Source organism: Perna viridis, chromosome 7 (genome assembly GCF_037379345.1).
Source record: "Perna viridis isolate PV_CMFRI_1.1 ecotype Kerala chromosome 7, ASM3737934v1, whole genome shotgun sequence".
In the NCBI taxonomy this organism is placed as follows: Eukaryota; Metazoa; Mollusca; class Bivalvia; order Mytilida; family Mytilidae; genus Perna; species Perna viridis.
In genome coordinates this window covers 8,861,178-8,886,024 of record NC_142451.1, presented here as the reverse complement: position 1 = coordinate 8,886,024, position 24,847 = coordinate 8,861,178, and the positions used below count along the sequence as shown (strand labels likewise).

The following is a 24,847-nucleotide window of genomic DNA, read 5'->3' as shown; positions in this document are numbered from 1 at the left end:
CGCAGGAGTAACATCTGATGAAGATAAAGATATACATAAAGAAGACGTACAAATGTGTAATGTGTCTTTATAGTACAGTATGGCCTAGTGCGAACATTAGGCATCAAAGAAAGTACTCCAAAACGCCGTCATATGACTACAACGAATGTGGAGAAAATAAATTGCCGATGGCCTGAAGAAACATAAACGTTCAAAACACCGTGAAAGATGTATTATTGTGTCAAACTGATCACTGAAAAAATTAACAATAACTACACTTGAAGTTTTCTATGTATACGTAATGCTGAAAATTTTAATCTAAATCATACACATTGTGATTTACTTGGAAATAATTATGACTAAAATAATGATATTTTGCCATATGTTTATGTTTTTTGATGCGGAAATAGCCGCAATGATTGCAAACACTAAATACAAATATTAGCACATTTAGTCATAAGTTGTCGCATAACAATACAAACATAGTACTAGTAATGTGTATTATATATGATTCACATTTTTATAGTTTAAACCATTTATTTTGTAAAAATAAATATACAAACCCAGAAGAATACATAATCGTCCGAAAAGCGTCTGAAATACCCACAATATATTCTATTCACATACAAATATGGTACAATGTATCTAAACCAGACAAAAACAAAGTTACGATATCGCAAGTTGCATAGATTGAGAATAGAAACACAAGCTAATGTGCTGTCGCGCACGATGATGACGAACGATAAAATTATGACATAGTAAACAAGCTGGTTTTCATGGCGCAGATGGATACACGCCATAACAATTACTAAAACATTAAAAGTTTGGGGAGCCAGTAATCAAAAGAATATAGTCAACGGATAACGACTAGACACGGAAATAGAGAAAATTTAATACCAAATATAACATAGAAACAAAAGTAAAAGAGCAACCCTGACTCCATTAAGTGGGAACATGGAATGGGTGCGCCAATAGCATAACCTTGATTTATTTTTTTTCTGTAAACACCAGCCGAATTGTTCATAAACTGTCACGTCGGAAGTAGACGAAAGAGAAACAGTGAAAGGGAAACAGATCGGTTCTCATGGCACAATGTATACAAAAATAAAAGCGGTTTCATTTTGACACAACATTCGTATTTTTTTCTTCAACAACAAAATAATACATAAATAAATATAAGGTTACTGAAAGTATATATATCTTTGAATTTTCTCGCAACCTAAAATAAAAGCACATGCATATCACATAAAAAAAAGTAAATAGTTGAGTTCTTGGATATATTTGTGAAGTTTTTTTTAACACAATCTCAAATGAAGGATTTATATCTATATTTAACTGCTTACTCAAATATAGACAGATCACTGCAAAAGGAGAACCGAGTTAAACGGTTTATTCTTGCTGTTCCAACATTTTGAATTTTACAGGTAAAAAGGTAAGAAGTCTATGTTGGAGTAGCCTGAAATCTTGTGTAAACAAAGGATTAACTTTATTTATACTGTAACAACATTTTTAAATTGGCGTAGGAATAGAGGTGACTATATTTAAAAAAAAAAAAGAAAACAGGCAATTGTTTTTAAATATATTTTTATAAACATATGCATGTTTAGCAATTTAACAAACAAACTTGTACAGCAGCACAGCATACATTTTATTAAAACGGCAAGTCATCATGATCATAAATATTTTAAAAAGCACTAATATATGTAAATTACAAAAGTATAAAATGCAAAAAGTACATTGTCATCATTATATATTCAGAACAAGATAACACAAAAATTTAAAGTGAAATTCTTAACACTTCAGTCAATATGTATGAGATATGAAGTTGTTTGGGTGGGATGATTTGATCAGCTTGTTTTGCCAACCCTTTAGATGATTTGTTGTTCTGTGGCCTTTTTCACAAAAAATCGTAAGTTATGACGTCATAGTGAATCAAAGTATTATGACGTCATAACTTACGACTAATTTTACTCTTACGATTTTTTTTTTTTTTTTGTGAAAAGGGCCACTGGATCCTTCTGTTGAATAGTGGTGGTTCCAAAAATTACGGTTGGATTCCACCCAGTGAACAGTGACATAATCAGTGAATGGTATTATTGTAATTTTGGTCTCTGAATTATCTTCCAAAGCATTTAAACATACGTCTTCTATTGAATTGGATTAAAGTAATGGTAGTACTGCTCCACGGCGAATGAGAAAATGTATGTCATTGTATTCTTTGTATATGTCAATGGTTGCTGAACAGTCATTTTTTTGTGATTTAAATACTTTTATGAAAAAAACATTCCCTCGTTTCGTGACGTTGAATTAAATTTGACGGCAATAAAATTCTTTGATTTAATTGAAGCATAAAAATCACTATAACTTTTCTTCTAGAAAAAGTAAAAAAAAGTTATGTTTGGGTGGTCTGATATAAATCCTTATGTGTCAGGCAATAGTATGTTTATTTAAATTGTCTAAAAACAATACTTTTTTTCGGAAATTTTATACACGCATCTATCTCCACAGAACCTGAGATAAAGGACACTACAGCCACCATGAAGTCAGCCTCATATCTTGACATATACTCAGAGATCCATGGAAAAGGAAAATTCATGACTAAACTATACGACAAATGCGATGACTTCTCATTCGTAATTGTCAACTTTCCTTTCATCTGTGGCATTTGCGAATGGAGTTTTCATGTCACAACTCATAGTTATGCCAAAGTTTGCCGTAACTACGCGTACATTTTGTACCGTGCTAGACTTCTTACAACATGGCTTCTGGAACAGGGTTATGTTGATACAAGATTGAAGTCATCACTACACAAGATTTATGATCGTCATCTTGTACTTATGGTGTACCCATTTGCGCACCATGAGAACCGATTTGTTCACCGTGCCATAGTTTTCCTTTCCTCTTTTGTCTACCCCTGACACAATATTGTATGAGTATTTCGGTGTGTGTTTCTAAGAAAGAAAAAACGATTACCTTACCGGTGCATCTGGTCAAAGCACCCGTTGCTAATTTACTTGTTTCTTTGAACGTGTTATTTTAGTTACTTCATGTTTTGTGTTGTGCGTATTTGGTTTTTCTTGTGTAGTCTATCTTTGGAATATAGTCATTTGATTTCCGCTTGAATCTTGGTTCCCTTGATTAATCTTTTTTAACTAGAAATTTTGTTGTTGATAATTTCTATTCCATAAAATATCAAGATTCTAAATGATGTATGGGGTGAAATTTATATTGCAATATACTTATTAAGGATTAAAACTTAGAATCGAGCACAGTATATTTCAACTGAGACATAACGTCATTTTATTAAAAAAGTACATTCAAACGATAAAGAATTTGTGAAAGTTTTATAAAATTCCATTCTGCGGTTTGAGATGAGTTGCGGATTAGAACTGGATACGGACAACATGATCACTGGGAATAACAATACACCAGAATCTTGTTTGGTTTCCAACCACCATATATGAATAATGATCTATGTATAAAAATACATATCTGTTATTAAATTAATCAATCTTTTTTAACTGTCAGCAGATGACTCGATTTAACTGCGAACGACATAATATATAACAAATATTGTACAGAAATATATTGTGTCTTGCAATGCCTGGTAAATTTAGAATTTATGTCAAGTGCCCCAGATATTCATATTGAAACAGGGAGTCTTAAGTGAAAGGACTCGTATGAATTGTAAAATGCAAAGTTTACTAGTACTGAGGACGAAAAATGTGCTTATGCAGATAATCGTAAAGATCTTGTTTAGTAAAGTTTGATGGCATAGTAAAATTTTTTATGATATGTCAAATGAAGATATATTTATTTTCATATTCCAAAATGAAAATGTGTGTTATTTTACTGCCAAATGCTATCAAGAATACTGCTTTCGATTATTCTTTAATTTCTAGGATGCACGATACATATAACTTTATTTATTTTGACTGTCTAATGTATAGTCTCTCGGGTGACATCCATTTGCTCGTACCCTTTTCACCTAACAGGAACTCATTCGAACAACCAAGAATGTTTATACCTTTAACAACCCAATTTTTAACAACTCATAATGATCTTTGATTGTTTCTCAGATATCTTTTTTTTCTAGTTGGGCTCATGTGCAAAAGGTCCTCTAAGTACTGTCATACACTTTTTTTTACCAATATATGCTATAATACGACAGTTTTTGTTTATTGTCCACCTCCAACTTAACTACTCATTTTTTATTTGGTGCATACTATTATTGCTTTTGATGATTGCTTACCATACCTAGCTGCATATTCTCTAGGTTTATATTTGTTGAATAACGTGTATAAATTGGTTTTGTCTTCTCTCACAATTACATGTAAAACAATTAAAAAAACAGCTGCGCCATGAGGGCATGATACGCCCTCTATCATGAGGAAGTTACAGTGCGACATGTGAAAAAATCCCATAAAATATGAAAAAGTCCAATAATTCTATAACTAAAATTTGATTTTGTTCAAAAAGTATACAGTCCGTATTAAACTATTTCAATAAATAATTGTGTTAAAATTTAAAGATTATTACATAAGGGGTTCTCAAGTTACGGTGCGACAAGTGAAAAAAAAATCAATAATTTGGAAAGGAAAAAATGGAATTTCACCAAAATGTAAATGGAACTTCAAACCTTGTAACAAATAACTGTGTAAAATTTGAAGTTAAAAAACAAGTCATTAAAAAAATTTGGGACACCGTGGAAAAAATCTTTATCCCCTTCTTTTTCAGAAAATCTCTCATTACTCAGAAACTGAAACTGGAATTTGTCTAAAAAATATACGGATCGTAAGACTAACAGAACAAACATTTGTGGAAAGTTTGGAATTTATTGAAGAAGGGGTTCCAAAGTTACGCCACGACACATTAACACACATTTAAATACTCATCTTTGACAGGCGTCTAAAAATAATGATACCTCCGAAAATATGTTATTGTCCTAAAATGATTCACCCCTATCTCCCATTATATTTGTCTTGTCTTGTAAGTGTTATTTTGTTAGTAGAGACAAAAAACTTACCGCCATTTACCGTAAGGCAATGGTTCGAACACTTTTTCGCCACCGCATTTATAATATTCGACTGTATTTTCTTTTTACCGAAGAACCGCAGGACAACATGTATCACCAACAGATTAGGTCAGTGTCATTAACAGTATCTATCATCATCGCATGAAACAATTAAATTCAAGTCTAAGTTTTAGGTGCATGGACCAGTTAACAAGTATATCTTAAAATAAGAAGGAAATGCTTACGTGATTCATGGGCGGAAGGATTGGAAAATACGTCGACCAAGTACTTATGACTTAATTTTCGAATGTGTGATTTTCGATGATCAAACCTGGGTGAAAATATTTTCACTGGTTCTTGTCATTTGTGCGTAAAGGGGAATAACTCTGAGTCAATAGAAGTGCATTTGTTACAATTTTTAATCAGAATTAAAAATATAATTCATAATAACTTGATATACTGTGTAAATTTGGCTGTAAAGGCATATGATCTATCAAAAATTAAAACAAGCTCCAAAAAAAAAAAAAGAAATTGGACCCTAATGAAAATGTGATGTTTTTCTTGACGTCACACCATACAAAAACACAGGTACCAACAATTTGGAAGTTTATATTTACAACAACTAACTGAACCGGTTTTGCCAACAGTATTAAATTTATATATATGCACATGTAGGTTTTTGTTTTGCATTCTTTTTTTCATTCTTTTTTTCCTCTTCAAATCATACTGTTATTGTAAAATGATCTTCATTAGAATGATAACAAATTCAAATTTATGAGGAAAGCTGATTTTGAATAAGCATAAGTATGGGGTTTGATACAAATAGCTGCGTCCCTTATTGATCAAGTTTCAATTGTATACATAGATAAACATATACAAATATACGAACAAATCATTACCATTTTCATTGATTCAACGATTTTGCTGACCTTTCTTAAACAACGTAAATGAATATCATCTCTATTTTGTTCCCACTGGAGTAGATGGTCATTACGTCTTCATGGTATTGATTCATATCTAAATCTAATTAGTACAAGCATGTAATCATGAGAAATATGAATCAGTTGTCGACATATTACACAGACAACAATCCCTAAGTGATTTAGATAATATAACACTAGTACTTGTGATGTACAATCTTTTTTAAAAAGTCAGGCAGTGCGTTAAGGTCTGTTAAAAATCACACCACATTAATGTTGTATCACTAATGAATAAATCTCGATTTAACAGATTTCGAAAGGATTATGATTACTTTGAGAAGCACTGCTATAGAAAAATTAGACATATAAAAGCACAATTCATAAGAGCTCCAAGAAATGCAACTGTAGGTTTTGAATGGGGGGTCTTTGACATGAATAGTTTATGTTCAGCAGGGGCGGATCCAGGATTTTAAATTAGGGGGGCGCACAGTAAAAAACTTTTTTAGGTTAAATTTTTCAAATATTCTTCTAGAGTGGGTGCAATGTAGATATCTTTTCAGCATTGCAGATATCTTTTGTGGTAAAATTAGGAAGAAATTAAAGTTTCAATCTAAAACCGCCCAAATCTACCCCCGATAACCCATGCTTTGCAATTTTAGGGGGGATGCGCGCACGCCTGCCACGCCCCCGCCTGAATTCGCCCCTCTTCAGGTGATATGGATTCTGTCTGTTTATTGCGATTACATGTATTTTATTTGTGAAGGAAATGATAAAACCAAAGTTACATGTTCAAACATCTTGTTATTTATTTAGGTACTCCTCATTGGAAGAATTTCTCCACCACACGTTACAGGAAGTCAAAATACTGTTTACACTTAAAGTACATCCGAACACATGCACTGCATGGTAAGATTCGATACTCATATTATAACAAAACATTAAATGTAAAAGTAAAAGAAGTTATTGCTTTTAAAACACTATTTTTGTATTCATGAATACATCATCTCTATATGTATTTGAAGTAAATCAAACATATTTTAAAACATGATAAAACATACTTACCTTGTATTTCAAAATTAACGTTGCTACTGGGTACATTACAACCATACATGAAATCAAACAGACATTAGCCCGTTCAAAGATAACATTTGCGTGCGTGACTTTTAAACCACTTTCAAAGAAAACTTTTCTAAGGCTTTTGAACCATTTTCAAAAAAATATATTTTCACATTTGGTTTAATTCACGGACACCTTTGATTGTTGGTAAGTCTAGCAGTTCGTTCATATTTGATATTGTAGGAATAACTTTCTCCAAAGGAATTCGGATCGACATCGTCAATGGATATATAATAAAGTCAATGAACCAAATGTTGTTTATGCCGAAAAATTACTTGCTTTTTCGCTAACCTTACCGACTTTTTTTTGTACACGTCCTAAAGTTTTGTTTTGTTTCAGCAAATTTTGACAAGCACAATTAAAGTCTGAATTTGTCTCCAAAACAAAGCAAGTGTTGCTTACTTGCCGAGCATAGTTTTTAAGCATGTTAGCGAAAACACAGGTACCTTATTTATCACCAGTTGTATAAAAGTTTTTTTTTTCAAATATACAGTAACACAGAAGTATTATTTGTATAGTCGCGCAAACATGCAAATATTACAAATCAATAGACAAATAAACTAGAGGCTCAAGAGAGCCTGAATCGCTCACTTTGTTAACCATTTTCTTATTTGAAAAACTTGAGAAATGAGACAGGCTAAGTTAAAATCAACTAAATTGTCAAATACAGGAAATGCTTTTCATAGCATTTTCATGACCTGAACCAAATTTTTGATTTTTTTTCAAAAATCTGTCTTTTGACCCCTAAGTTCCATTTTTAGTATAGGCAGCCATATCTATTCACGGATTAAAAATTACGACAGTCATTTTGAGCACAACACTAAAGAACTATTATGCTTATTTTCATTCGATCATCTTAAATGGTTTTAGAGAAGAAAATTTTCAAAGTTGTATACGTGAAAAAAAAAGCAACAAAAAAACTGTTTCAGGGGTCGCAACTTCTACATTAGTCAATAAATGGTTTTGAAAGTTTTGGCACAGGTCCTTCTCATGATGCTTAACAATTTTACCCGATGCCAGAAATTTGGTAAGGCAACGGTTTTTGAGTTACTTGCAAAAAACTGCCATCGTACCCCTATGTTCTATTGTTAGTAATGGCGGCCATGTTTTTTCATGAATCAACAATCCTAACGGTCGATTTGTATGGGATACCCTAAGTATATGTCCACTTTCATTGAATTCTGTGCAATGGATTTTGAGATGATTTTCAAAGTTGCACATGCAAAAAATAGAAAAAAAAACTGTTTCACGGGCCGTAACTCCTACATCAGTTGACCAATCGTTTTGAAAATTATGCATAGGTCCGTCTCATGATGCTAAACAATATTACCCAGCAGAAATTTGCTAAAGGCAACGGTTTTTGAGTTACTTGCAAAAAACTGCCATCTGACCCCTATGTTCTATTGTTAGTAACGGCGGCAATGTTTTTATCATGAATCAACAATTCCAAAGGTCAATTTGTGTGGGATACCCTAAGGAACATAAATGCCAACTTTCATTGAATTCTGTGCAATGGATATTGAGAAGATTTTCAAAATTACACATGCGAAAAACTGCAAAAAATAAAACTGTTTCAGGGGGCGTAACTCCTTCATTAGTTGACCAATCGTTTCGAAAATTTTGGCATAGGTCCATCTCATGATGCTGAACAATTTTACCCAGCCAGAAATTCGCTAAAGGCAATGGTATTTGAGTTATTTGCAAAAAACTGCAATCTGACCCCTATGTTTTATTTTTAGTAACAGCGGCCATGTTTTTTCATGGATCAAAAATTCCAACGGTCATTTTGTTCAGAACACCCTAAGGATCAACCATACCAAGTTTAAATCCTGTCAGTCCAGTAGTTTCAGAGGAGATTTTTTAAAATTTGTCCACGACGACAACAACGGACGCCAAGTGATGGCATAAGCTCACTTGGCCTTTGGCCAGGTGAGCTAAAACAGTTTATAACCTAAGAAAAGGTAAAATCCAATTATAATTATTCTCCGTGACACTAAAGGAAAATTAACCATTTTTTACCACAAATATATAAGAAGTTTCATTTCTACTGTCAAATTCTGTTCAATTCTACTTTTTATATACGTCAAAAGCGCCGTCTCTAGAACAATTCTAAAAGTGTCATAGAATAGTTCTACAGCCTGCTCTACGAGAACAGTTCTGGTACTAGAGTCTGCGCTACGAGAACAGTTCTGGTACTAGAGCCAGCTCTACGAGAACAGTTCTGGTACTAGAGCCAGCTCTACGAGAACAGTTCTGGTACTAGAGTCTGCTCTACGAGAACAGTTCTGGTACTAGAGTCTGCTCTACGAGAACAGTTCTGGTACTAGAGCTAGCTCTACGAGAACAGTTCTGGTACTAGAGTCGGCTCTACGAGAACAGTTCTGGTACTAGAGTCGGCTCTACGAGAACAGTTCTGCTACTAGAGCCTGCTCTACGAGAACAGTTCTGCTACTAGAGCCAGCTCTACGAGAACAGTTCTGCTACTAGAGCCAGCTCTTCTGACATTTCTGTCAGAGCCAGCTCTACTAGCAAATCCGGCTATGCTAGAACTGTCAGAAGGACATGCTCTAGAACTGTTCGAAAGATGTTCTAAATCTGTCATAGAACTTTTTTCTCTTAGTTCTAGTATATTTCTGTGAGAGGTTAGAACTGATCTCATCTGTATGATGTCAATAATTTTTATTTTTATTTATGTATCTTGTATACATTACAGCCAAGGCCGTACAATTAATGCCAAAAAAAGTTCAGGCAATATATAAATGAAAACAGAAAATGATCTTAATTCATAAATGTAGAGACTATGAAAAGCAATAGAACAAGTCAAGTTAATGCACAATAAAACAATGAAGTTAAAAAAAACATAAAATGTAAATGTTAAGTATCGGAAACATATAATTTGTATTGGCTATTATCGTATTATCACTCTATTGTGAAAATATAAGGAAAGTTTGCATGTTTATCCAACACAGGGGTTACACGTACTTATACTTCTAACCCCCAAAGCTGTCATTAGCTTAGTCATTTATTTAGCTTAAAAATTTAGTATTTCCTTTAAACATTACAAGTACAAAAATATATAGACATATTTTGATTACTATTACGAAGTATTTGCAGGAAAATTCCTTACTCTTTCAAAGTAGAATCCATGTAAATTTTACCTGTTTATATCTACTGAAATATCTCACAAATACTTTCAATGAATATGAGGTCTACTAAATGTAATAATGTGTAATTCGTTTTTTTTTTTTCAAATGTTGAGACATGATTAGCATTCCTAAAACATTTCTTAGATTCACCTAAAAGAAATGCATCTCTTCTGGAGGATAAAGTATATTTCAATGTTTCATTTTTGTTTCTTTCTAGGAGACACAAAGTAATAAGGAAACACGTTTAAAATTAATATAAAAGAAATGCGTCCCTACTTAAAATAGAAGTATGTAGATACGTGTGTTTCATTTATATATCCTCTACTCTATGCATGATTCTTAAATGGAGCCATATACCTAACGTATACAGTACGGAGTAGCTTCTTGTCATCTGTTACTTCTGCATCAAGTAAAACGGCTTCATACAGAAAACTAAATGATTAAAATACACATCTATAAAAACAGAATCACAAAAGTAAACTAAAAAAATGATTTCTGACTCAGACTTATTAATGGATGTAACATGCAAGCAGACGAGAATAGATCGATATCGTGTAAAAAGACACTTCCAGCTACAGAAATCAATCCAGCAATAAAAGTGCAGATCATAACAAAATCAATTAGGAATTACATAAAATGATTAATATAACAATTTTAAAAATGGTTAAATCGACAACGCAAAAATCTAACTAATGTAACACATGAACACATTGAAATGGTCAACACATTATCAGTGTACACAGCCCAATCAATACGGGTTTGTACATGTAGAAAAAAAACTTTCATTGGCGGACTCCATAAAGAGGATGTACGGCGGTTATCAATACTAAGTAAGAAATATTATACAAGAACAAATATTGTAAGTTTAGTGAAAATAAGCATGATACCAAAATTCAAGCATGCATACTAGTCTCATTTTAGGGAAGAATTACTTGATATTTTATATTGGTTACAGGGGCAGATCCGGAGATTTTCAAAAGAGGAGATCCAGGCTATTATTTGCTCATATTTTGTCAAAATTCTCGCGAAATAAACCAAATTTTCCAACAAAAAATGTGTCTGTCACTCCACAGCCTTCCCATGAATCAGCCACTGTTAGTTATACATGCACAAATGTATATGCAAAAAAGTCAATATATTGAAATAGCTCCGAAAACAAAATCAAGACAAAAAGCACTCCTATCAGCTATATAATACAATGGTTTCTCCTTTATCTCTTGACAATGGTAGGATTCTTAATAACTGTAATATTGGCGTGAAAACCGATTTGGGAATTACTCTTTTTTGTCTGATTGAGTTTCCTTAAATGGCAACAAGAATATTATGGTATTAATTAAAGCTATCTGAGTCTTCATGTGATAGAGGTAAATAGCAGTTGGCAAGAAATGGCGGTGTATAATATTAAACAGTTAAAATATACTTTAAAAAGAGGATACAATTTTGTAACAGAAAAAATACAAACCGTTACATTTTTTTTCAAACTTGTTCTAGTTTATTTTTCTAGAACTTCTATGAGATAAATGAAACGCTTTCCGTAAAATCTTAACAGATATATGAGTATTAACCCAAGTTTTGATTGGAAATCGTTAGAGCCATTTTACTTGCGGGAGTACTCACTGAAGAAATGGAACCATGTGAAATAAAAGTACGATTTTAAACATGAAATTCAAGAAAAAATATTTGATTTCACCATTTAAAGTGGTATGAACTGCCTGAATCGATTCACCTAAGGCACCTGCAATTTATGCTGAAAAAAATACAAAATTTTAATGCAAATTGTAAAATACTATGAAAGTGTAAAATAATGGACCGTGAAAAACAAACATATTCTGGAAGAGGAAGCCTCCATTTATGACAATGACTTATTTTAGAGGTATCATTTGCACCACAAACCTATTTTCAACTTGTTTGAATAGCGCCAGGTTTGGAAACTCATTCGCACAAGTCTATCTGTACATATCACGTACTACTGATCATACCATAAATCATGTATGAAACGTGTATAGAACACCGGAGCAAACATAACTCAGAAAAAAAGAGAACTTTTCTATTGGTATAATTATACGAACGGCGAAATAAGCCGCCGAGAAAACGATCGAATTTGTATTGAATGGAAAGTTCCATCTCTTTTATTTAAACAATTCATGAGTTCGACTGTATTTTTGGTTTCTCCGTATTCCCACTCCGGATAAAGGAGGTTGGGAGTCATACTTCAGTTTGTCAGAAATTTTACCATACTACTAGTGGTGCAATCGAACACAATAACTATCCGCATATAGAGCAAAGGGGTTTCCCTTCTGGAAGTATCTAGTGTGGAATGAGTGGTTTAGTTTAACATCAATTAAATATTGGATCAACATGTGAGGGTAAGGGTAAATTTTACTATCGAGAATGGAGAGGAACTTGACAAAATGTAAATGTAAAAAAATGAAACTCATAAAAATACCGAGAAAACACATGTGGTAATTTAACCGTTTTGATCACCACAATGATTAAAAACTTTGGTGAATAAAGAAAAGGATCGAGAAAAAGCATTTTCACGACATAGCGTTGCATATTAGTATCCTCATTATTGATTTGGCACTAACCTTGTACTTTACAGTAACAAATATGTTTGAATTGCTGTCTATGAACACAGTGTGATTGATTTCTGTATTTATTAGTCCTACTGAAATCTCCTAGTATTTTAAAACTGTTGCTATCATTGAGGTCTGTAAAACTGATAGTTGCCTCAAACTTACCTAATCCAGGAAAAGTTTGGAATACAATAAGGTATCTTTCCTCTTTTTGCTCTTCTGGGCGATAGAAAAGGTTATAAATAGTCTGTCTATCTAGATGTGCATTGTGACGTATTCCCGATTGGATTTTCTGAGCCTCTAAAATTTTATGGAGGCTCAGTTTTGAGCAAACGTCTTGTACTTGAGAAAGTTTTGCATTAACTGACTTAACTGCAAAGTTGGCAAGCATCATGATCTTTTTACTTGTCACATTTGCCTTTTCAGCAGTGTAACATGCACAATAATGTTCAGCTATTCCTGCGTCATTGCAGGTTCTGTCCTTTGGAATGCGTCGGAAAAGACTTATTCCCCTTGGATACGGGCGTTTGCGGAAGATGGATTTTTCACTAAAATCATTATTCAATATATCGACAAGAGTTTCGTAGAGATCAAATGGTGAGGTCAAACGTCTCTGATTTTCCTTCAAATTCTGTACGATATGTGGATACCGTGTCTGTAACGTTTCTGGTATAACAATGGAGAGCAGAGGCATGCGCTCTTCAATTCTTCCTGCCGCTGTATTGCGAATTTCATCATTTCTAGAACCATGGTCACTCATGAATACAAGAACAGCATTTTGCAAGTGCCCTGAATCTTTCATGTATTTAAAGAAATCTTTGTTATCATTATCTGTCAGACCAAAAAAATTATAATAGTCATGAGATAACTCCGTAAGCCAAGAAAATGCGAACTTTGCATAGCCTTTATAGCGGTCTAGAAATTGTTTGTAATGGTCCATGTGAAGAACGTGTTTGGGTTTATTTTGATAGCAAAAAGGTGAGTATTTTCCAAGCTTAAATTGGTTATCTTCTAGATACATTAGGATCTTAAACGATTCTATATTAGTATGTAAAAAATTCATTTTCTTTTGCGCGATATAGTAAGTTCTGGTGTAATGGTCGCAAGGTGGTTTGTTGAATCCAGCCATATTGTTTGCAAAAATTGAGATTTCAGGAAAATCCTCACTATACATTGTAACATAATTCCTTCCAGAAAAGTTTTTCCAAATGAAAGGATATTGATCTGTATATTGCATTTTGAGGTCAAGTTTGGGGAGTTCTGAACCCGATGATTTTTTACCAGTAGTCACTGCAATTAAATTCGGGTAAGTTGACCCACCGATCATGGTATAACCATTAAAAGTAAAACCGCCAAGTTTGTACTTGATAAAGTCCATAGTTTTCGGTGTCTTCCTGAGAGCAGCCAGGCGAGATACAGAATCATAACCAAATATAAACAAACTAAGTCGTTCATTTGATTCCTTTGCAACAGCTTTTCGCTTAAGCAAAGAATCACTATCAACATTGAAGAGAATTTTATCAAAAATCACCCCTACTGTAGTCTTACATTTCACATGAACAAGATCCGACGAAAGTTTAACCGGACCTTTAATATGAACAAATGGCGCAAAATCAATATCATTTTCACCCTTACGTTCAATATGGCGATACGAGCAATGTATATTTGTCCGGTTTGGCGTTTTCAACAGCGTCGTATTGATTTGTAGAGCACCATTAAAATCAACATACACTAAAGACGGAGATGGATCACACACTATAGGGTCTGGGTCATACAAATATTTCTTTACAGACTTGTCAAAGGGGTCTAAATCCGGTAAGACACACGTTGTGTTAACGGCATGATGAATAAATCCAAACCTAACAGGTTGTCCATACTTCCGGTAAGTCAACCACAGTATGAAGAAGAAGGAAAATGTCAGCAGACGACGAGTTCTCAGACGACATTTAAGTCGGATCAACATTTCAACTGTACTGTCGAATATCCTATCATTTCCTCTCTGAAATAATAAGAATTCTTTAACTAGTACTTTTACTTAACGAGGTAAACAAAACAATCATAGATTGCACTATGTAAGCAATATGAAACTTGAAAAAAAAGGTGACAGTATTTTATACATCAAATAATCTTTCCCTAAAACGTATATTCGATATTAAAATTAACAAAATTATCGAATTCGACCTCGATTTTACAGTGTAAAATATATTTTCTGCACAAATGAAAGACGTATACCCCGTACCTGTACGATTAATTACATGTAACTATGGCGTACTTTGAAGTTGATATAAAACCACACAAAGCACTGAATATGTGACCATCTTTGTGTCCAGTTGATGCCGTGGGTTTATGACCCCAACAAAGACCAAGGAGTGTGTATTGGAACCGAACAGTAGACATATGACCCTCCGAACTTCATGAAGATAAAATGCTGGGCATGGTAATAAATTCAGCGAGCATCCTGAGGAAGCGAACCTTCCTTAAATACATGGTATTCCGAACTTATGCAGGAATAAACAAACTCAATAAAATCATGCTTAGGGAAATCCGGTATAAATAAGCTTAAATCAATAAGTGAATAAGTGCATACAGTAAGTTGTGCACGTTGCAGAAGGAAATTAATAGTAAATCTGTCGTATTGAAAAATATGGTTAAATGTTGAAATTTAACCTGTGTTATTTTGTCGGTTATGATCTCCGTGAGAAGTTACTGTAAATGATCGCATTCTGCATTGGAAGCGCTTTTTGGGTCTATTACATATTCTTAGAGGTAGCACTGCGCCACAAATCTTTCCGCCAGAATTATGAAACATGTACATGTATGGTAAGCAGTAGTATAATCAACATTGAGATCAGAAGCAGAAATAACTCAGGGAAAGAGAACTTATCGAAATTGAATCCGCTAGAATCTTGGTTCTCTTGAATACTCTTTAACAATTACATGCGAACGGTGAAATAAGTCACCGAGAAACGTGTGACGAGTTAAAAGTTCTATCCCTTTATTTAAATAATTCATTTTTTTACTGTATTTTTTGTTTTAGGTTTCACGTATTCAATTGTACTTTCTAAGTGTATTGACTTTTGTGAACAACTGGGGACACGTTGTTCAATTATTAAAGTATAAGTCCGGAAAAATGTCAACCAAATGGGCATTCCACTATTTCAAGATTTAATCCACAGATCTAAATATATCGCTTTTATGATGTTATATAGATGGTACAATATTTCACAAATAACATAGGTAATGCTCGATGTTACAAGAGCGGAGCATGATGATACAAAAGGTGCAGAGAAAATAACACACCAAAACCTCCTCCCACAAATTATAAATATAAAATTCAAAATTCGAACTCTGGCCAATGAGTCCAATCGTACCAAAATATTTACTTGTAAAAAGCATTAATTAAACCAGTGTAATGTTCAACAGGGGACAGTGTCATAAAATGTTATCAAAATAAAACTTAAGATCTTTGTCCTGTGATGCTGGGATAAATCAACAGATGGTCGTGAGAAAGTCTGTGCATCTAACTGTTAAAATTAATCTTAATCCTGATCTAGCTTATTACTATTTACTATTTACTGACCCATAATTAACCCAATACATAACACTTTGAAGTAAGATAAAGTTAGCTTGTTTCCAGTCCAGATAAAGGAGGAGAGGTTTTTTACTAATTCTTACTTATTTTTTTCTTCAAAATGTTCGAAATTTTACCTAACTTCACTATGCAATCGAAAGTGTGACGCAACTGATACACTGGCGCAAAAAGGATACCCCCAATCCAATGTGTACGAAACATTAGATAAACTAATATCATTATAATCAGTGGTGAAATCTAATTAACTGGCAAGCAAGATAAAAGAGGGGCGACATCGATTTGAAAATAATATATTAGATAATGAAAATATCGTTTGCATTTAGAAGAACAACGTAAAAACTGAGTACTTACACAATTACGTTTAATACTCCAACATACACAATAATATGAGTCACGGCATCATGTTCAAATGTTACTGTGTAGAACAGCATGTCGTGTCGTGTAGTGTAGTAAATTTCTAAATTCGATGGGAAACTAATGATTTATGTAACATATATTCTGTGTGTTTACTCCCAGTGTTCACGTACATAATTTGCAACGTGGTGATACTGATTAATGCACAGCATGTTTTCGAATATTTAGGAAGTAATTTCAACACGTACTACATGGTACACACCAGAGCAGTGTTTTATTGATTTATTGTGAGAATCTCCTAAATTCGTTGCCGATGGTAAATGGTGTGCCATAAAATGATAATTCAAATCCAAAAGCAGTGTAGCGAATAGAGTCGTCTCATTCTGAGACGTTGTATATTATAGATTTGTTGTGACATGCATCATTAATTTGATCCTCTATCCTACATAATAACACCTAGATGAACTGTCCCGTACTACCATACATCGTGTACTAAGTTACAGCCCTAGATTAATCCTACGAGGAGGAATGACCCGGCCAGCGAAAATTATATGTTTAAATAGCCTAGCTGGCCGAGTGGTCTACGGCGCTGGACTTAGTGCAGGCGGTACGAGTTCGAGTCCTGCGGAGGGAACGACTAAAAAAATTCCTTCGCAAATTTGACAGTTTTAGCATCGTTGGGAATTTTTCAGACATATATATATATATAAGACTAGATATATCAATCAACAGCACATCTGTTTACTAACTATTAGAAATATCTCTTTCTTTAGATTAAAGCACACTATAACGGTGTCTGCAAGAAGTTTCTACTTCAATGTCTCCAACGATTTCTGCTCTTCATTTGACCAGTTCCACTCACATCATTTCTTTGTTAGCCTGCGTAATGGCTCAGTAATGGTGGAAGTGTTTTGAATAAATCTCCCAAAGTAATTTGTAATGGCTAGAAAACTACACTGATTTCCTGTGTTATATACAATAAAGAGGAACTTGTAGCAAGTCTATGGGATCAGGTGAAATCCCCTTTTCAGTAAAGACATGTCCATAAAACCCAAATCCGTCTTTGTTAAACTCGCATTTCGATTTATTTCGTGTAAGGTTCTTTTCCCTGAAGCGGATGAATAACTTTTCCAGTCTTTCATACGGCCAAACAAAATTATATCGTCTGAAATATTGCCAACTCCCTGTAACCCATTTAAGGCATTAAGAAGTGTGTTTTGAAATATTTGCGCGGCTGAGGAAATACCAAAACCGTCGTGACCGTTATGTTACAGGATTGTTTATCAAGTTCTAACTGATGATATCCATTTTTAAACCACATTTCAAAAACACAGTAGCTCCATTAAGATCTAGAACCATATCTACAATTGATGGCGTTATGCGTTCCTCGCGGTTTATATGTTTGTTGGGCTCTGAGTCTCTTATATCTACACACAGGCTTATTTCATTTTCAGACTTAGGTTTCTGCGCCGCCACAACAATCGTGAATTCACGGTGTAGGTCTATCAACATTCGCAATGATATCTAGCTTCTCTAGTCGGTCTAGCTCAGACCCAACTTGTTTTCTCATGTGAAGCGGTATTCTTCGATGTGGTTGACTTAAGGACTTGATGCTTTCATCTACGTGATTTTTATTTTTCATATTTTTCATTTTGCCTATTCCTTGAAATGTATCACTGTACCTTTCCACACAAATCCACAGAAGTAGCATAAGAAAATAAATTTCCGTATTGACGTTTCACTACATACACTGGCGCTGTTATAAACTTTAAACTTTTGTTTGACCCATCAGCAAACACTTTGCAATTTGCTTTGTTTAATTTTGGCTTACACATTACTGACTTTAATATACTCAATGGCATTGATGCTGCTTCTTGTAACTATTAACAACTCGATCATGAATTTATTGATTTTGCAGTGGCGGATTCGGGGGGGGGGGGGGCACCTCCCTTTTTATTGGAAAATTTGTCATTTTCATTTGTAAAATAGACAAAACAAATGCAAATTATGTCCTAGCACCCCCTTTTTTTCTGATGAACCTTGGCTGGCACCCCTCTTTTCAAAGTGCTTGCATCCGGCCCTGTTTTGTTTTGCGTTTTCGGTTGGTCAATTCTCACATTATTAATTTCTTCACGTAATCAAAATATGTAATTATCATCAGAATAACTTGTAGAGGAATCTTCCTTATTTTCAACACGATCAATCCCCCTGCTCTGTTTAAATCCTTTGGACGAACTGCGCTGCTTTGATCTACACACTTCGGTGTAATAATATGGTTTGTGACAATAGTTACATGTCTTCCGTACGCTGGACACTTCCTTGAGTGTAGATATTTACCGCCACAGTAGTTGGATATTGAACCCGACATATCAATATCACCGTTCTGGTGTCTGTGAAATCATTCGAACTTAAGCCGCCACAATTGAAATAAATCCTTAACTAGCTACATTCCTCAGTTGGTATCAGCTTTACAGCTCAAGTGCTACAAGTTATCGCATAGACACATATGTTTCAATTAAAGTGCTTAGTTTCTTGGGCATCTAGTTCCTGACATCGTACATAAACATAAACGCTTAAGTCTTAGAATACAATTCAAACAATTATGTATGGTGCAGACAACACTAGCCATGCACCTTTAAGGCCCTAGAGCACCTGCAGCTAGCTCTATTATATTTACACGTGACCAAAATAGCCAATAGAATGATTATTATAGTTTTCCTTTCCTCTTTCGTCTACCCCGGACTTGACTTTCTATGAGCAACTTGGTTGGTGTTTCGAGAAAAGCAGAGGACGCTTACCCTACCGGTGCACCTGGTCCATGCTCCCAGTGTTAAGTGGAGTCCGAGTTGCTCATTTACTTTTGTTACTTTGTATGCATTATTTTAGTTACTTCATGTTCCTTGTTGTGTTTGTCCGTTTTATCATCAGAGGTAGACGTAGAAAGTAATAGCAGGGATAAGACTTATAATGCTACCACACTCTCCAAAGAAGAGATTGTGGATAACCATAAATCTGTGCTATCGACTTTTTTGGTCTCACTCCCAAGGACGATGATTGTGATTTACCGTCTATATACTGTATTCCTAAAGAGGGTCTGAAGTCCTACCACAACACTTGGAACTCCCGTGGTTGTATTAATTCAATGTGGATCCTAACAAATTCAAAAAATTTTTTATCAGAATATAATAGCATTAATCCTATGATTTTTCAACACTGTATACTTCTATTCCCCATAGTTAAAATCCCGACTTAAAAGCATTATACATCGTTGTTTTTTTTTCAAAAAAGATGGTACACCTGGATACAAATATATAGTTCTTGGTAGAGATTCCTCATACCTTGTAAAAAATAATTCCAAATCACCTTCGAAATATACAGAAGACGATGTTTACAAAATGCTTGAATTTTTAATCAACAACTCATTTGTCCAGTGTGGTGGACGCGTTTTTCAACAAACGGTCGGCATTCCAATGGGAACAAATTGTGCTCCTCTACCTGCTGACCTATTCATTCACTCTTATAATGCTGAGTTTATTGCTGATCTGATCCGAAAGAAAGAATATCGTTTAGCTAGATCCTTTAAACTCAGTTTTCGCTATATAGATAGCGTATTATCTTTAAACAATCCTAATTTAGGGGATTTGATACATTGCATCTACCCCAAAGAACCTGAGATAAAGGATACTACAGACTCTGTTAAGTCAGCCTCATATTTTGTCCTACACTCAGAAATCGATGATATAGGAAAGCTATTGACCAAACTTTACGACAAACGTGATGACTTTTCATTCAGAATTGTCAACTTTCCTTTCATCTGTGGCAACATCCCTTCAGCTTCTGCGTATGGAGTGTTCATATCATACGTTATGCCAGAGGTTGCCGAAACTACGCAGACTTTTTGTATCGCGCTAGAACTCTAACAAATAGGCTTCTGGAACAGGGTTATGTTGCGACAAGATTGACGTCATCACTATATAAGTTTGATGGTCGTCTTCATGAACTCGTGGATCGTTACAGTGTATCCATCTGCGCCATGAAAACTGATTTGTTCAACGTGTCGTAGTTTTCCTTTCCTCTTTCGTCTACCCAGGACTTGACTTTTTTATGAGCAGCTCGGCGGGTGTACCTAAAAAAGCAGAGGACGCTTACCATACCGATGCACCTGGTCCATGCTCCCAGTTTTTTAGTGGAGTCCGAGTTGCTTACTTGCTTTTGTTACTTTGTATGTATGATTTTAGTTACTTCATGTTCTTTGTTGTGTATGTCTGTTTTCCATGTCTGGTGTTTGTCCCTGGATTCCATTCTTGCTGCTATAACCTTGGTTCCCTTGGTTGCTCTTCCATCTCTGGTTTTTGTCCCGGGATTGCATTCTTTTGATTTCCACTAGAATCTTGGTTCCCTTGATTACTCTCACAAAAAAAGCAATATCACCAGACCACAGACTGACACCATTCCCCAGAAATGCATTATCGAAATTCCAATGCCATCGTTAAGCAAAATTTCATTTTTATTCGTCATCTCCGGGCTTCCGATGTTATTTGGCGGTAACCATAACAAAAATACACGACACAGTATGTGATGGTTTCGGGGTGGGGGTATGCTACCCTTTTAAAAGACATTTGGCCGAAAAAAAAATGGAGTGGCTAATGATAGCATGGAACTTCTATCTTTATGTAAGTTTCTTGGTCGGATCCACTGCCCCCTTTTTGTAAATATTCGGATCCGCCAGGCCCCGCATGAAATATCAGAAGACAACTTCCGATTGGTGGTTTATACGGCCTTGACTATCCTTGCAGATCTCGCACGACCGCCCCTTGCGGGCATTGTGTTAGGAGATGTCCGTGAGTAGTTGGAGGTAGTGAAGCCCAGCCTTCGGGATACCTGACCGAAGAACTCAGTCAGAGCATGTCCTACTAGCGGCTGCGCTGCTCTGTTGACGCTCTGGCCTACTCCCAGACCCCACGTGTTTCCGAGGGCGTTTCTCCACTCTAACTGTTTGGGAGTACATCAACGTGAAGAGTTTGAGAAGACAACTTTAGCATTCCGAAAATTTATAGCCTAGCAGGTTTTCATTTCTATCTACATTATCCGTCTAAAAATAAATAGACAACTTGAATATATCGACAGTGAACGACTGATTGCAAAGAAATAAACAGGTACTGATAATTAGAGATTAGAAGTCAACTATTTTTAATTGGGTCGTTGTTAATACAAATGTACAATCCTAATTAATCAGCATATCAAGTAATGATAATTTATTTTATTTAAGCGTCACACATCAGATTATAATCATAATTATTATTCTATATACATGTAAAATAACATAAAACAATATAAGTAAAAATAGTCTGACATCCGGCCAATGTGGACCTACGACACACTATAAATCACATTTGAACTGTAAAAATCCATATACATGTAATAAACTAAAGCAATTTCTTTAAAAAAAAAATTTAATATATAAAAACTAGCTAAGCAAATCAGTTAAACTTTTAAACAATTTTCTTACAGAAGTTATTTTCAGACATAAAGTGATAAAAAAAATTGAAAAAGTTTGCTGTTTATTGTCGTAAAAAACATAGACTCAAATTTGATATACTAGAAATACGTACAAAATAGATCTAACTGCATTTGAATCTATATGTGGTATGCCATTTTTTTTACAAAGGGGTAGCAAAACCCCCCGAAACCATCCTGACGTATCAGCAATTGTATCGTGTATTTTTATTACGGTTACCGCCTCGTGACATCGGAAGCCCGGAGATGACAAATAAAAATGAAATCTTGCAAAGACGATGGCATAGAAATTTCGATAACGCATTTCTCGGGAATTGTGTCGTTTTTTGGTGTGGTGTTATTGCTTTTTTATTAATCATTCTTAATCTATTTGACTATTTTGACCATGTGTATGTTATTATAATATAGCTGCAGGTAGATGGCTAATGTTCCTGCACTAGACACCATTGTTGAAATTATTTTCTAAGGCTTTATCGTTTATGGGTATGTTAATGTGCGTGTCTTTGGAACTATGTATCCAGAAACTGAGCGCTTTTTCGTGACACATAAGTGTCTATGGAATAACATGTAGCACTTGAGCTATTAAGCTTACCAACTGAGAAATGTAGCTATATAGTTGAGAGGATCATGTATCTTACGATATGATTTATTTCAATGATTATGGCTCAAGTTTTGACCTGGAGGTCGATAAATTGAATTTCGACCTGAAAATTTAAAAACTGAGATTGGCCAAATAGTAGTTTGTAGTTCATTTATGCACTGAGTAGGAGAACTTTGTGTTCATTCATCTAGGTGTTCCATGTAAACCGATATCGAAACTGAATATAACGCAAACTGGGGCACTGGTACGATGCATCGTGAATTTGTATGTGTGTATATGTGTTTTAATGTCATTCATAAACAGAATGGTGAATTTAAAAATAATACAAAAAGATCAATATTAACCATTTATAACAATAAGTTTGTGTTGAAATACGTTTGAATTCGACCCCCGTACTTTCCTTTTATTCCATGTTTTTGCAATTTGACGATTATTTGGGGTTTAAAAATGCAAACGATCGATATGAATTGATTCAGTACATGAGTACTTTGATATTTTGTAAAGCCGTAAAATTAGCACCCATGTTGTAATCAGCTAATGAGGGACTTTGAAGGAATGATCTGTTATGTTTTAGGTCTATTATGAACTAACATCAAGTATTGGGGTTATTTCAAATAGACCAAAGAATATAACAGTCATTCCTTATAATTTGATTTCAATATCAAAATTTAATAAGTAAATCAATATTACAAAAAGGTTGAAGACGTCATAGTCACATCACACAATTTTGTCTATGAAGTTTTCATCCAATCATAAAGCGTGTTACAACAGAAATAAATTCAAGTACAATTGTATAATCACCAACCAATGTAAATTGTCTAGTTAAACCTTTACCTCTGAAATAAAGACAATTCATGAATAATGATGAATTTTATTTCATGTATACACTTGGTGTATTTGGTATTTACTTATAAAATTGGCGAGAATTTACTACCTGTAACAGAGCACTGTTTATTGTAAAAAAAATGTTGAAATGCATTCCAAGGCCGTTTAAAATTATGTATAATATATCATGACACACACACACACACACACAGCCAAGTTAGATTGAATAAAACATTTGCAAGGACATTTGTAGTAAAATAAACCTTTCTGAATACTGCGGAAGCGGAAAACAGGGCGGGAGCGCAATAAAAAAAAATAAGCGAAACTATTTCACGACTCTTATATGGTTACTAATAAAATGATATGCATCGAATAGTGTACTTATGTTCACTGATCACCCATTTACCTTAATCAGATGAAAAAAAGACCGGTTAAATGAGGATTTTCATTTAAAAATCTAAACTTTTCGACGTCAGTTTTTACTTTAAACCAAGAAGAAAACTCGTTCTTTTTATCGATGCTCTTTGTGTTAGGATAACAACAACGTATGGCAAAAATTACGTACCCACATAGAAAATTACGCGCCTACATATAAATAAATTCAGCTCATAATAATGAAAGCATATTCAACATAGTACTATAATTTTCATAAACACCCATGATCCTCAAAAAAAACGTCCATTGCATTAAAAAACTACGGCACGATTTTTTAGCGTTCGATAAAAGTCAAAGATTATGTTTACGATAAAATCAGTTGTGCGTAAGGTGGGTGCAAAAAGTCGAAAACTACGCGTCGTTTTTTTAAAGTCACTCGTCTGTGATACTAAAACAAGAAAAACAATTGCGAACTAAGCTCACGAAAAGATACTCTTGTTCCCATCACCAGAAACAAAATATAAACATGTGCAGCGGTAGCGAACCCCATACTATTTTTGCCAAAACTTCTCACTTAAAAGTTAATTTAATTCGTCATATTGTTTGCACCATTTTGTTTAAAAAACAAACTACAGGAAGTATTCTTAGGCACCCGACTCTAGATATCCCTAACATTCGGTCCATGTTCGAAAGTAGTTTGACGTTTTTTATGTATTTTTAATTTTGTTTCCTACATATATTGTTTGTTATTTTTTTTTACAAATGTTTATAATCTTGCATGTGTGTTTAAGTGAAACTCACTTATTATTGACATTTATACCACGTAAAGGAG

At 34.3% G+C, this 24,847-nt stretch overlaps 1 protein-coding gene across 7 annotated transcripts in view; it reads right to left on the bottom strand.

Annotated features, from left to right (window-relative positions):
* Positions 1 to 18,381, bottom strand: part of LOC148611208 (uncharacterized) — a 32,485-nt gene extending 14,104 nt beyond the window's left edge. For 5 of the 7 annotated variants that reach the window (XR_015924084.1, XR_015924086.1, XR_015924085.1 and 2 more), the window contains exons 1-2: positions 16,695 to 18,381; positions 12,917 to 14,750 (exon numbers count right to left, since the gene is read on the bottom strand). Coding sequence is in view for 3 of the 7 variants with exons in the window: in XM_088591499.1 (XP_088447625.1) it covers positions 12,917 to 14,714 (1,798 nt within the window). In the remaining 4 variants the exon portion in view is untranslated. Of the gene's footprint in view, positions 1 to 542; positions 11,923 to 12,916; positions 14,751 to 14,990; positions 15,191 to 16,694 lie in introns of those variants that run through there. The other 2 variants (XR_015924087.1, XM_088591500.1) reach the window with 2 other exon arrangements.
* Positions 18,382 to 24,847: the final 6,466 nt, after the last annotated feature.